This window comes from Pteronotus mesoamericanus, unplaced genomic scaffold (genome assembly GCF_021234165.1).
Source record: "Pteronotus mesoamericanus isolate MK-2021 breed Mesoamerican mustached bat unplaced genomic scaffold, CSHL_Meso_final contig_22, whole genome shotgun sequence".
Lineage (NCBI taxonomy): Eukaryota > Metazoa > Chordata > Mammalia > Chiroptera > Mormoopidae > Pteronotus > Pteronotus mesoamericanus.
The window spans coordinates 1,844,173-1,857,474 of record NW_026555090.1 but is presented as its reverse complement, the minus strand read 5'-3'; the positions used below and the strand labels follow the sequence as shown (position 1 = coordinate 1,857,474).

At 50.8% G+C, this 13,302-nt stretch overlaps 1 protein-coding gene across 1 annotated transcript; it reads right to left on the bottom strand.

Moving 5' to 3' along the window:
- Positions 1-20: 20 nt before the first annotated feature.
- SMCR8 (SMCR8-C9orf72 complex subunit) lies at positions 21-13,147 on the bottom strand. The gene is made up of 2 exons (XM_054571145.1): positions 10,290-13,147; positions 21-4,864 (listed from the first exon to the last, which is right to left on the bottom strand). Exons 1-2 carry the CDS (start codon positions 12,644-12,646, stop codon positions 4,411-4,413), a joined length of 2,811 nt encoding a protein of 936 aa, XP_054427120.1. The 5' UTR covers positions 12,647-13,147; the 3' UTR covers positions 21-4,410.
- Between the last annotated feature and the right edge of the window lie 155 nt (positions 13,148-13,302).

Here is a 13,302-nt window from a genome sequence, read left to right as displayed (position 1 = left end):
TTTTTGTATTTCAAAAATAACTCAAATAAATTAATTTCTTAAAAAGTACAATTCTCATACTATTTGTTTGGCATTTACTCTTGGTGCAGCCATACCTACGAGCTGCTGTCACACACGCCCATCATATTCTTGCCCTCGCCACTGTGACGGCTGCAGCTCACGTGGTGGTCAGGTTCATATTCACAAACATGGACAAACATGCAGTAATAAAATACTTCTCAAAAAAATAACAAGATTTCCTCACAGACTATGCTTTTCACTGCGACCTTAAAGGCAGCGTTTCTCTCAGCCCGACTTGTGTAACCAGCCAGCCAGCCAGCCAGCGTCGGGCAGCCAGTGGGTGAGGAGCCCTGTGGTCCCGCCTGGAAGGCACCTGTGGCCAAGGGTCCAGTATGTTGGCACCTACTCCAGCCCAGTGGGGACAGCTGCTGCAATCTCGGGGGGGTGCATGACACAACAGTGCCCAAGTCTATGCCTCCATTTGGGACCTGTGACCCTGCTAAAACAGTCCTATCTTCAAGGGTTTGACTCCCCCAGATGGAGACGAAAGGTCATCTCCAAGACCCCCCGTGTAGCCTCCATGTTGGAGCTGAACAGTCACTCCCAGGGAGCCAGGGCCCCATTCCAGCAGCCTGGTTCGCTGCAAAGTATCACTCCATCCCTCCTGCCTCTCCATGTGCATAACTAAACCTTAATAGGTAAGGCCACATTAGGTCAGTGCCCAACAGAGAAAGGGCTCCAGAAAACTTGGTGTGCTCCACCCTTATCAGCTGAGACTGTTTTTGCTTCCAGCCAGTAAAACTGATGCTTTTTCCTTTTTGCAGTCCATTAGTCCATTAATCCATATCTCTTGTAAAGATTCCAGTTTTTCTACCATCACAGTATTAGAGAAAAGCCAGAAAGCTGGCTGGTTTGATTCAAAGCATGAACCAAAACACTCTTCTGCGCTTTCCAGGGAAATGGGAGGTAACATCTGATTGCTGGCTTGGCCGGGGTCTGGGGGATGGTGGTCCGTGCCTGTAAAGGCCATCCACACCGACCATGGGTGCCCACCAGCCGAGTGCTACCGCCTGTGTACAGGCGGTATGGCGGCGGCAGCAGGTCCAGGGACGTGGGGCATGCAGCTGGCAGAAGTGGGCGGTCAGTGGACATGTGAGATCACCCACGGCTCTTGGCCTCCAGACACGTCACTGAAATGCAACAGGCCTGGCATTTAGGGTAGAATCTAGTGGACTTCCTTGGATTTTGAAATGGTGTTTGTTAGGGGTTGAAAGCTAGTTTGTTAAAAGCTAGATGAGAAATGACAGGTGAGCTACCGTGGCTTATTTCCAGACTCTGGTATAATGTGTGTAACTTAAAGCCATTGCAGTCAATTATGAAAAGCCACAATTTCTAAAATCCAAAGACTCCACTAAAGGAACAAGGTCTCAAGGGATGTGTGAGGCAGCTGCTCAGGCTGGGCGCCCAGCACCAGAGAGACTGAGAGGCTTTGGCCAACCTCTGAAGTGGAGCCCCTGCAATCACTCCTGTAGAACTGCCGGCCCAGTCAGGCTTCTGTCAAAGTGGACTGCTTTAAAAAAGGAAGGGATGTTGGTAATTGGAAGTAAAGACACCTCAAAGTTTCAGTGCCTGGGCCTTCATATAGGACTGAAGAAATAATAAGGGGCACTGATGTCCTTTAATTTCTGGGAAGTGGTTTTCAATGTTTTATTAACAGTTACTAATCTATTACTAAAGGAAAACCTCAAATGAAAATTCTTGAAGAGTCCCATTACATAGGGTTCCCCGCCACTGTAAAATTTACAGATGCATCTGAGACTTTTAGTAGGTCCTAGTTCTCCAAAATGGAGGGGGCTGAGGGGCAGCTTCAGTCTCAGCTGCCTCAGTCCAAGTGCCACTTTGAGAAGAAACATACTTGGCATCAAGCAATCCTTTGTAACTGCCACACTGAAAAGTTAGATTTTAACCAAAATTTAAATCCTGGAGTTCACCCACTAGTCAGTGAAGCCAACTTGCCTTCTTCATGAAGAAACAAATCTGAAAGAAAATGGCTACGGGTGTGCTTTGTGTGAAAGGTGAGCAATGAAGCATCTGTACGTTCAAAAAAGAAAAGAAACAACTCCAGTGAGATGCTCCCGGTTTGCTTTCTCTGGCTGGCCCTACAACCGGTTCTATTTATACCCAACCGGTCTTGCCTTAGAGTCCTCTGGCCTTTGGAACTATCCTGTAGGCAGAGTTTCTGAGCAAACACCCTCCAAAGCAGACGTCTGGTAGTGTGTGGCCTTCACTTCTAGAAGGTCAAGTCTGGCTGACCTGCCTGTTATCAGTTTCCCCAGTGAGAACAGTGTTAACTGAAGAGTCCACGTCAGTGTGAAACACAGCCACAAAACAGCAAGGGTGGTGTCAATGATCACTTTCCGTCTTGTCATTGGGGCCCCAGACCTTTCTTCCTTTGGAGATAAAAGGTCACAAGCTCATGTCCCTGGAGGCCTAAGTAGACAGCAGTTACCGACCCAGTTAGAAAACAAAGCAGCATCTTGAACACGAGGGAGAGATGGTAACAGACAGGGGAGCTCATGGAAACAGGCTTCCTACAGAGCCTTCCCCACAGGCAACAATTCACATTTCAAAGCTGCAAAGATGTTCCTGGAGAGTCGTTTGTGTGTGAACGTGCAACAGACACAGGTACAAGGAAAACTGGTGAGATGTAAGCACCATTTGCCATAAAACGTTCTCAGTCATAGTCTCAGTAGCAAAAATCACATGCCCATGAAGACAGCCACACAAGGCCTTCCACTTTTCTGAAGGCAATCACTGCGATGACAGGATCGGGGACCCTGACCAGCAGCTGAAGGGTGGGAGCCAACAGGCCCTATCAGCCTACAGAGGATGGACCAAAGGATGGGAGGCAAACCCTCCTAAAGTCACCAGAGGTCTGTGACTTTAACAGTGTGCCACAAAGCTGACAGGTAGACCAGGTCTCAGCAGCAGGACCCCCACCACACGGAACATGGCCCCAGCAGATATGCACGTGTGCTCAGGAGCACCACCTGTCGCTGACTCGGGTCTCTTTTATCACAACTTTCTGAGGACAAATTAAAAAGCAGTAATACCAAGAATTCTCCCTACTTAGGGGGGAAAATCACTTTATATGAAAAGGCATAAAATAGTAGGTTGCAATAAACCCTCCAATCTATGTACCAGCGGCCATTGCGTAAGGAGGTCAGGGAGGTCATGGTGGGCAGACCTGGGAGCATCTCCTGAGGACTGGAGAGTGGCACAGTGACGGGAGTGAGCTGCAGTGAGGTGGGCAAACTTGGGGCAACTCTGCGGGGAGAAGGGCGAGCTGCCGTGAGGTGCCCACACTCCAGGCCTGTGCGACCTCCCCGAGTAGACCCACAGAGACAGCCACACACGAGAGCTTTCCTTGTTCCTGGAGGAAATCCCTGCCATGAGTTGTCCCCACCAGGGGCTGCCCACCCATGCCAGCCAGCTGAACACAACTCTGGTGTCACTGTGCCCGTGAGACCCGCAAGAGGTAGTGAAGTGGTTGCAAAGGTTTGCTTTGGGTGAGAGGACAGTGCTAACTCATTCTGGCCAAATAAACTGGACCAGGCCGCAAAGAGCCTCCTGGCTCTTCATCGCTTGCACAGTGGTGATGGCTTCATGGCACCTTGGCCCTGCCTGTTTCCTGGGCTCTCTACCTCCAAGAGCAGTGCTCACTGACAGCTAGTGACTACTCTAGCCTCTCTTGCTGCCCTGTGGGAACAATTTCCAAAGTGAGGAGGCAAGGGTGGGGACAGGGTGCTGCTTACTCCCCCTGCAGCTCTGGGGCCTGGAGGGCATGCATTTTCCACTGTGCAGCTCAGGCAGAGCTCTCTCCCCTCCTCCTCACACGTTCTGGGGCCTCTCCTGGGATGACGGCCTATAGGAGGCCATTCAGTTGCAGTCTGAATGAGGCAATGGATGTTCCATCATCCAATTTTCCACCAAATCAGTCCAGTGATCAAGCTGCTTCACTTGATTTTGCCATTCAAGTGTTCAGCAGAGATGAACGTGGCCGGCATATTCCTTTCATCAGGACTTTGTCTTCCTGCCCCTGGTCCCACCCCATTGAGGCTTTCCTCTGCCCTGGCTACCAGTCCTCGGTCCTGGGACCACTCCTTACCAAGGAGACAAGAGCTGTTACTGTCCTTCCCGACACCTTCAGAGAGAGCCAGACTCCCCGACTGCCCAAGTCCAACTGGCAAGCTGCCTGAAGCCACCTGGGAACCACAGCTGCCACCTTGGTTTCCTTCCCACCTATGACACCAGAAGTCTAAAAAGCTCAGAGGGCTGCTTGGTCATGCCAACCCTTCCCTTCCCTGTGCCCTGAGTCACAGGTCTTGGTCACAGTGGCTGGGACTGGCCTCAGATTTTGTGCAAAAAACTGGGGACATAGTCAAACCTAAGCATGGGGTGGCTGATCCCAGGAGACTCCTGCATATAGTGCAGCTTCAGCAGCTCAGCCAGGTACTTGACCACCTTGACATCTTCATTCACTAGACCCAGATTCAGCTTCAAAAAGCTTGCCTGCCTGCTGGCAACCAATTCCTCTATTTCCTTGTTGTGGGAAGGCAGGTGCAGGTGGTGACAGAAGGTGTAGAGGAAGGCCTTGGAGCAGAGCTGGGTTAGCATGCTCTGGACGTGCAGGTAGTAGGTGCTGCCCCGCTTGATTTGAGTACGGTGGTCTGCCAGCCGGGGCACAAGGGTGCCTCTGTAGAGGGGGCAGCGCAGGGTTTTGTTGTCTAGGTCCAGAATGCTCGTGTAGCGGCTGTAGCGGCTCAGAACATGGAGGGTACTGGCACTGGCAGGGGATGCCACTCTGAAACACATAGGCCAAGGTCAGGAGGAAGGGCAAGGGCCAGGAAGACGGAGGTAAATGCTTTAGTGTGGGGCTTCCTGTCTGTAGGCCAGTTCCTACCCAGCCAACACTCTGGCTTTCTGGAAGGTAAATCTGGTCATCATGATGTTCAAAGAGTTCCTTACCACCCTCATGACCCAGTTCAAGTGCCTTGGCATGGCCCACAAAGCCCTGTACAACCTGCTTCCTGCTGACTTCTGAGGCTTTAACTGTTACTTCCCCAATGAACTCTCCCTTGCAACCATGCCAAGCTTTCGGTGGGGCCTCAAAACCACAGGCCTGTTTGCTCTGCCTTCCTCCCTTTTGTACATGGCTTATGCCAACTTAAACCTTCGCCAGCCTTCCCTGATCTCCTCCTTTGCTTTCCCGCTATGATCTTGGCCAAGATCCTTAACCTTTGAGACTTCTCTGTAAGACACACAATGAAGCATGCATAGAATGTCTGGCCCTCAGCATCACCAGCCTGGCTCTGAACAGTGTGGTGACAGCTATCTTTCTTCTTGTCTTGTCCACTGAACAAGAGTTTCTGCAGACTCAGGACTGTCCCTGATTTGCCCTCCTGTCCTCAATGCCCCGCACATCAGGGGTGGGCAGGCAGGCAGGGTCTGCCCAATGAGGGAACGAGGTCAGAGTGGTCAATCTTATTAGCAGCTCCTTAAATCTCTCCTGTATCCGTTTTCCTAGAGAACTGATTACCCTGCGGAGTATGGCAAAGACTGGCTGATCAGAGATTTCAGAACGACATACTCTGGAATTTGGGGCTTGTGTTAGACCTAAAATGGTGTGTGTGCAATGGACTTACAGTCACTTGGGACCAAGGTAATCTCATTTTTTCCTTCCTGAATGTTATCTTGTGTAATTAACACATTTACTGAGCATCTACTATATTCCAGGTAGTGACCCAGGGGCTGAGCGGGCAACAAACGAGCCTGGTTTGGTTGGAAGAAAAGCTGAGTACACTTAATGACAGGAGATGTGGTCTTGCTCTCCACAGGAGAGACTCAGGGCCAGAAGATCCCAGTGCAGTGGCCTTGGAACTGGGCTTTGAAACAAAAGTTGGCCCTGGGAACTGGGGAAGGCATCCAGGCCACAGTGAGAGCAAGGTCAAAGAGATGGCTAGGCAGACTGTCAAATGGGCCACACATTCTGAGAACCATAAAGAGAGCATTGGGCTTTGGCCTACATTCCACGGGCAATGGGAAATCAGGCTGGTAGGCAGTTCATTGGCTTCTCAGGTCGGTAGGCCTTTTCCCACACATCCCCAGTGTGCTCGGTCCATTCCTGAGACAGCGGCCCAAGGGCGCCAGGCCATGAGCCAAACTCCTCCTCAGGCTTGGCACATCCAGCCCACCAAAGCTCTGCCACAGCAACACAGCCAGGCTCCACCTCATCCTCCTGCCCCTCCATCCCAGCCACCTGTCCTGATGGAGCAGCCTGGCCTCAGGCCCAGCCTCTGCTGGGAAAGCTCTGACACCCCCACCCACTCCACCTATCACAGCACCATTTCTTTGAGAAGATGCTGCTCCTTCTAACATTTCTAATTTCTTAATTTCTCTAAAAGCTCCTCATTAGGAGGCCAGATGACATGGGAAGAAGTGAGTCCCCGGCCTGTCCCTAAACTCTACAACATGGGTGCCTGAGAGCCTCACACTTCACCTCTCACCCCTGTTCAAATTCATCACAGGATGTCCCAAAGCCAGGCAGGCAAATTCTTTGTATCTCAGTGTACCTAAAGAACACTGAGGCCCAAAGAGGGACCATCGCGTGTCCGAGGTCACCCAGCTTGAAAATGGCTGAATCAGGATTCAACCCAGGGCCTCTGACCCACCTTAGCACTGTTTCTCATCAGAACTGAGCTGTTTTTCAAACAGTCCAGGGCTTGTTACTGCTGCTTAGTAAGCAATACAATAATCACTGGTTTGGGCTTAAAATAATGGGAGATGGGTTTGACTGCCGATCTATCTCTTGTACTCACTCTGTGCACAGCAAGGCCCTACTTCAGTAGGAAAAAAAATCAAACCACCAATAAAATCAAACCGGCAGTTCTGGGGTGGGAGTCCTTAAAAAAAAAGTTCATCGTCAGAGCTGGTTTTAGCTGAAGACCAAGTACCTGAGTGGGAAGAGACTCTCCTGAGTCACAAAATTCTGATTCCAGATTAACTAGGCACATGGGACCAGCCTTCTTACCGAGCACCCCTGTAGATAGGAAGCTCATGACCACACACAAGCAACACTTCTACTCATACTCTTTATGCTGATCCTCAGAGGGGCCTCAGTCGGCCTCTGTCTCAGTGCTGGGTCTGCCTCTGGGGCAACTCACCATCCATCCGCAACTCCAGCACTTCTGAGGGCTGCACACAGAGACAAGCTGTGCCTGCCTCCAGCTCCACATGGGGACTACTGTAAGCCCCATTCACAGACAGGTTCAACAAGTTTTGTTGAGTGAATGAAGAGATAACTGCTCCAAACTCACATAGCTAGTAAGGTTAACACCAAGACCTGAGCTCAACACACCCACTGCCTCCTTCTAACAGCCATGGACCACAACTCCATGGAGTTTCACCTTATGTACTTTCACATCCTATCCACTATTCACCTTGCAGAATTTTTTCAGGTGATTTATAGCAAATCCAATCCCCACTCCACTTTCAGGCCCTCAGCTCACCCTCTAGAGACAGGTCCCCTAGAGAACAAGGCCTCCAACTCTGTCTACCATTCCAAATGCCTGAGCAAGACCCCTGGATGCAGATGCTCCCAATTTCCAGCCCGTGAGCACACTCAGGAGGTCTGAGCAGGAAAGCTTCACAGACGTAATCACTTCCCCACTTGGAATTCTCGCAAAGAGCTCAGCTATCACTCTGACAGGACTCTAGCTTTTGCGGAGACCTGCTTCAAGACTCTGAAGTCTGGCGATGCAGGCCACACTTAGCCCCTGCTGCCCAAGCCTGACTTCCTCAGTCTGTCTGGGCCCTGGTAGGGTATCAGAAGAGGGCTCATACTGCTCAGGGACAGATCAGATGTGATGGGCCTTCCAACCTTTGTAATCACAAGGCAGGCCTTGTCGGCAACTTCTGCAGATGGAAACAGCCTCAGCGAGGTCAAGCTGACAGTGGTGACAGAGCTGGGGCTGGAGTGAAGGTTGACTGAGAAGGCCATGCTCGCCCTGTCCTGGGATGCACCATGGCTGTTGGCTCACCTTATAATTCTGGCACTGGGCCCAACAGCTGGCACATAGCCCTCAGTAAGTACTTGGCAAATGATCATTCAGTGACCCAATCCTCTTGTCTTCTCAGAAGGAAACAAAGCCTCGAGTGAAGAAGTGACGTGTCCAGGTGCCCACTGTGAATGAACAGTGGTAGAGAAGGGACGCCTCAGGACTTAGACCACCTTACTCCTCCTCTGCCATTCCCAGGTGCCAAATATACTGCCACCTACCCACTCCTGCACCCATGGGGACATCATTAATTTAGACAGCAGGAATTCCAATGCAGCCCAACCTAGGCCTCAGAATCCTTCTCAACACAGCACTTCAGTCAAGTACCCAGTAGAGTGGAGCTAGTATAAGAAATGAAACTCTCTGGCCATCCTGGCACATTCTAGGAAAGGAATTTAACAGAAAACCTCCAGAAAGGGCAAGACTGTCCTGAGCCTAGTCCTCAATAAGTTAGCCGACATCAATAGATTGATGTATGTTTTAGAGTCTCCACTTCTAAAGAAAAAAAAAAAAATCAAAGTTCAAGTGTTGGGGTGAGAGGATAGAGTTGGGGAATAAAAGGTGCGCGCGCGTGTGTGAGATACCCACCCATCATTCCACCAAGAACAAGCAAAACACAACCCCTGAAAAGCCTTTGCCTTCCTGGGACAGAACGGTTAATCCCAAGACCACAGAGTTGCCATGAGCCTAGGGTCAGGACTGTGGGAGTAAAGACAAAGCCTTTGCTGCAATGGCAGTCAGTGCAGTCAGCTAACCTACCAAGCCTCAGATGCTGCATTTTTAAGCAAGGATTTAATGTTTCCCAGGGTGCCTAAGTCCCCACGTTGTCACTCTTCCCCAAGAAGGGCAACTCTACCCTTCAGGTCATTCAAGCCGAAGACCCCAGGCCTTCTCCAGTCTCCCTTCCCCCTTCCCACCTGTCACTAAATTACTTTTTTTCTCTCAGAACACACAAAGCACCTGCTGTTAGAACGCTCATCTCCCCGTATGGTAAGGTTCTGGTCACCTGTCTGCCCCTTCTCCTAACTACTAATTCTTCCAGAGCAGTGGCCTTGCTCAGGTACCTCCAACTGGTACCCCAGGACCTGCAAGCATAGCCTGTATGTTCTCAACAAGTGAATCAAGTTATGCCATGGAAGTAGTCCTTGTTTGAATCCCACCACCATGACACTGGGGGAAGCCTAATGCAGCAAGAGGTAGTAAGTCTGGGGGACTTCTGTATGAAAGGGAAACACACTCGGAATGGTGACCTCACTGATACTAGAAACCATGTTAACAGAAGTTGGAAAATTAGACTAAACAGTGGCTGACTGCAGTGTGTAAGAATTCCTTTTGCCCTTCCTATGGGGTATGGGAAGCACCGAATGTCTCAGCAGGGACTCTCATGATCACCGAGATCAAAACCTTTGCTTTACAGAGGAGCAAAGTGAGCTGCAGAGAAGGGAATGAGGAAACTGAACATAGTACGTACACTGAGGGAGAGCCCCTTGTGCCACACAACTTGTTAAGCACTTTTTGGAAAAACAAAAAGAATCTACTAAAGCACAAGTGAGGAACACAGGGAAATGAAACAAAGCATTCAGAGAGGGACAAGGAGCTGGCTTTTGCCTTTTCTTATTAAGACAGCCTTCAAAGGCAAACAGGACAGTGGAGTGAAAGCCACAGAAGCCCCATGATGTCCCTGTCACCTGTGAGGGCTGCCTCCCCTACTAGTACCACAGCCCTTTCTCAGAAGCAGATACTTAGTGGTCTACACTATAGCGTGTGAATTTGAGAATCAACAAGGACCTGAGATCTAGAAGTCCAGTCTTTTCCCAAGCCTTGTTGTACACCTTATCCCAAACCGAATGAATCAGTCTTTGGAAGTTGGGCCGAGAAATCATAATTTTTAAAATTCTCCCATAATTCTGGCACAGCAAGGTGCAGACCAGGATCAGCAACCACTTAGGAACTACAATCCCCTCATATGACTGACAGACAAGGAAACACAAGGCCAGAGAAGGGGAATGAACTACCAAAAGTAACAATGAGTTGGTGCTGGACCGGTCTGGAAGCCAGGCCTCCTGACTCTGGGTCTGCCACACCAACTTTTAACTTCACCCAGAGGGATGTACATTCAAAGTCTCATCTCTAACTGGACAAGGCCCTTCCCCACTATCTGTAACCAATTACCTCTGCAGGCCAATTAGCTTCCACTTCTGAAAATCCGTAATGTGCAAAGGGGCGGAGACCCAGTGCTTCACAGGTTTGGCATAGCGGCTGTAGTTGGGGACGAAGATGGACAATGCTGTCACAAGCTTCCTGACTATGGCCTCGTCCTCTCCCAGGACCACAAGTGTCCTCCCACTGAGCAGGGAGTAGATGGCTGGGTGGGCAAAGGGGTACTGGCGGATGAATTTTAAGGCATTCTGGCCAGCCCTCTTTTTATGTCTCTCAGAAGAGGGGCCAGTGAGATGAGCAGAGGGAGTCCTATCCAAGCTGGTGGAGGCTACACTGCTCACATAGCTGGTGGTGTCTGAGTAGTTGTCCAGGCTGGTCTTACTGATGTCCCGGCTAACCAGCAGGTGGCTCGAGTCCAGCTCATAAGCAGGGAAGCCTTCAGAACTGTTGTCTCGGGAAGAAGGGCTGGCATTTTCCACTGCAAAGTCCACACGGAACCCCTGGTCCTTCTGCCTGTAGCGCTGTGGGGGGATGCTTACTACTCCATCCTCGTCAGAGAGTGCGTGGGCTGGTGTGGAGAGTGGCACCAGGAGACTGTCACTCTCCTTCCCAATGCAGCAGGAGTCGGCTTGCAATGAGGTGTTTTCTAAGCTGCCCTCCTCTGGCTCGCCCAGCTCAGCTGGGCTGCTGCTTGCCTGGAAGTGGATGGCTCCCTCACTATCATCTACACATGATTCTTCTTCATTAATAGCACTTGGATAGCTGGCCTTAAACTCATCAGGGATGAGGGCCTCAGAGGGGCAGGTGCTGAGAACTTCAATGCTGTCCTCACTGATGGTCCTGTGGCTGACTGCTTTGCTCCGCATCACCTGGGGGCTCAGTGGCACCATGAGGCTGGCCTGGCTGTCAGACTTAGACAGCACAGAGGTAGACTTCTCTGTGCCTAGAACCTCAATGCTTTCACCACTGCTGATGCTGCCTTTCATATCCATATCCAGGTAGTCCAAGTTTTCCTGGAGATCAAAACTACTCAGTTGTGTAGCCTCCGCTTCCTTGTAGTCCTCATCTCCGAGTTCCTGCTCCATCTTGATCAGCACAGACTCCACACTGGACTTGTAAGAGCCAACACTAATTAACACTTGAGGAACTGGGCATTCTTCTAGAGATCTGGAAGGCGGCCTGTCTTGAGTAGGCTTAAAGGGTATGCTTTCTTGTGTCTCCACCACCTTGTCATAGATATCCACGAAGTCTTCAAAGAGAAAGTTTGTTATGTGCTGTTGCTTTAATAGTGCTCTGTCAATCTGGCTAGTCAGGAGATAGCACAGGTCTCCTCTGAACATGTGCTCAATGTGGCTGAGCTGAGCCAGGGTCTTGGTGAAATATTCAGTGTCACAGAGCTCTTCCAAGGTCTTCAACTTCTTGTCAAAGCACTTGGTGGACTTTGCTTTGATGAGTTTCGGGGTGTAGGCAGGTCTGCAGGTGTACAGGTCTGTGTCAGCACACTCATCGGGATTAGAAGCAGTGGCTCCCTGGTCAGGCTGATTCTGAATATGTTCCATCTCCCCAGAACACACATCAGTCCCCTTTAACTTCCGATGAGGGTATGAGCGGATCTGCTTCAGCAGATCTTGATGTTCGATGATAGACTTCTCTACGCTAGCGAGTTCATTGGCTTTTTCAATTGCTTGAGATGAGTAAAAGCCTTTGTCGTTGGCTTTCTTCTGGATCTCCGTTTCAGTGTGCAGCACGGTCCTGGTGTAATCCAAGTCTTTCAGTTTTTTTTCAAGTTCCATAGCAAAGGCCTTCCTGTTGCCTGTCTTCAGGTACTCAGAAGCTTTGGAAAACTCTGCCGAAAGCTCCTGGAATTGCTGCATGATTTTGTGCTGGTCTGCTGAGATATAAGCCATGCAAAAGGGCCTCACAAAGCCACGGGCTTCCAGGTCGTACAGAGTAAGGTGGTGCACATAAGCAAAGGCTCCCTCTTTGGAGTCTCCCAACACCACCTTGGAGTCCTCCACGAAGTTCAACTTGGGATAGGCAGAACCAGGGGGATGGCCCACGAAGGACGCCTGGTAATCCACAGACATGATCCTCAAGGAGAAGTAATTGAGATCAAAAGTACCAAAAACTTTGGTGTCATTAGGGATGGTCAGCAAGGGTTGAGGTCCCACCTGCTCTGAGAACTCGGAAATAAGGATGAAGTCCCGAGAGAACTTGGCTCCGGACAGTTTGGACCATGGGTTAGCTCCTTGGCTTGTGAAAGGGAAGAGCGGCACCGAGTACTCTTCCGGCAGGGGCGGCTCATTGTAAGGCTCCTCCTCGTACTCGTCCTTTTTGGTGAAGGCCACCACGTCAGGGGCGCTGATCATTATTTCCAGGTATACGGAGAAAACATTGAGAGGAAGTAAAAAAGAAAGCTGGGGTAATCAACGCAGGAAAGCCAAACCTCTGGAGGAGGAAGCAAAGTCCGTGCGGTCTTCTTTGCGCCCTCAGGGGTACTTTGTTGCCTCTCACACGCCCGCGAACTCAAACTCCCGCAGCCCCTCAAAGGTGCATCTCCTCCAGGGCCCTCCAGGCCTCATGAAGTCCGCAGGTCCGGATGACCGTGGAGGCCGGCTGCCCTTCTCCTCCTCCCGTTTGAGGGCGGCCGGCGCAGAGCACCTGCGGGGAGGTCACCGGGACTTCTCCGAACCCACCGGTGAAAGCAACAGCTTCGGCCCTGAACTGGTGCCTTACGTGGGGCTGCCGGCCGCCGCAGAGGCCAGCCGAGCGTTGCAGCTCCCACAACGCGAGGCAAAAACCGTCGCGGCTCCTTGGACGCCACAACCAAAAGCCACCTAGATCGGCGCCGCCATCTTAGCATCACATGACTCGCGCTATCGGCGCCGCGTGACCCGGAAACGTCCGCCAGACTTCCGAGCTGGAGTCAAAAACATTGTGACCAAGAGTGAAGCTTGGCGGGGACTGTGGAACGGCCTCCTCCAAGGACCAATCAGTGAAATTACTAACTGGAAGGAGAGGAAAA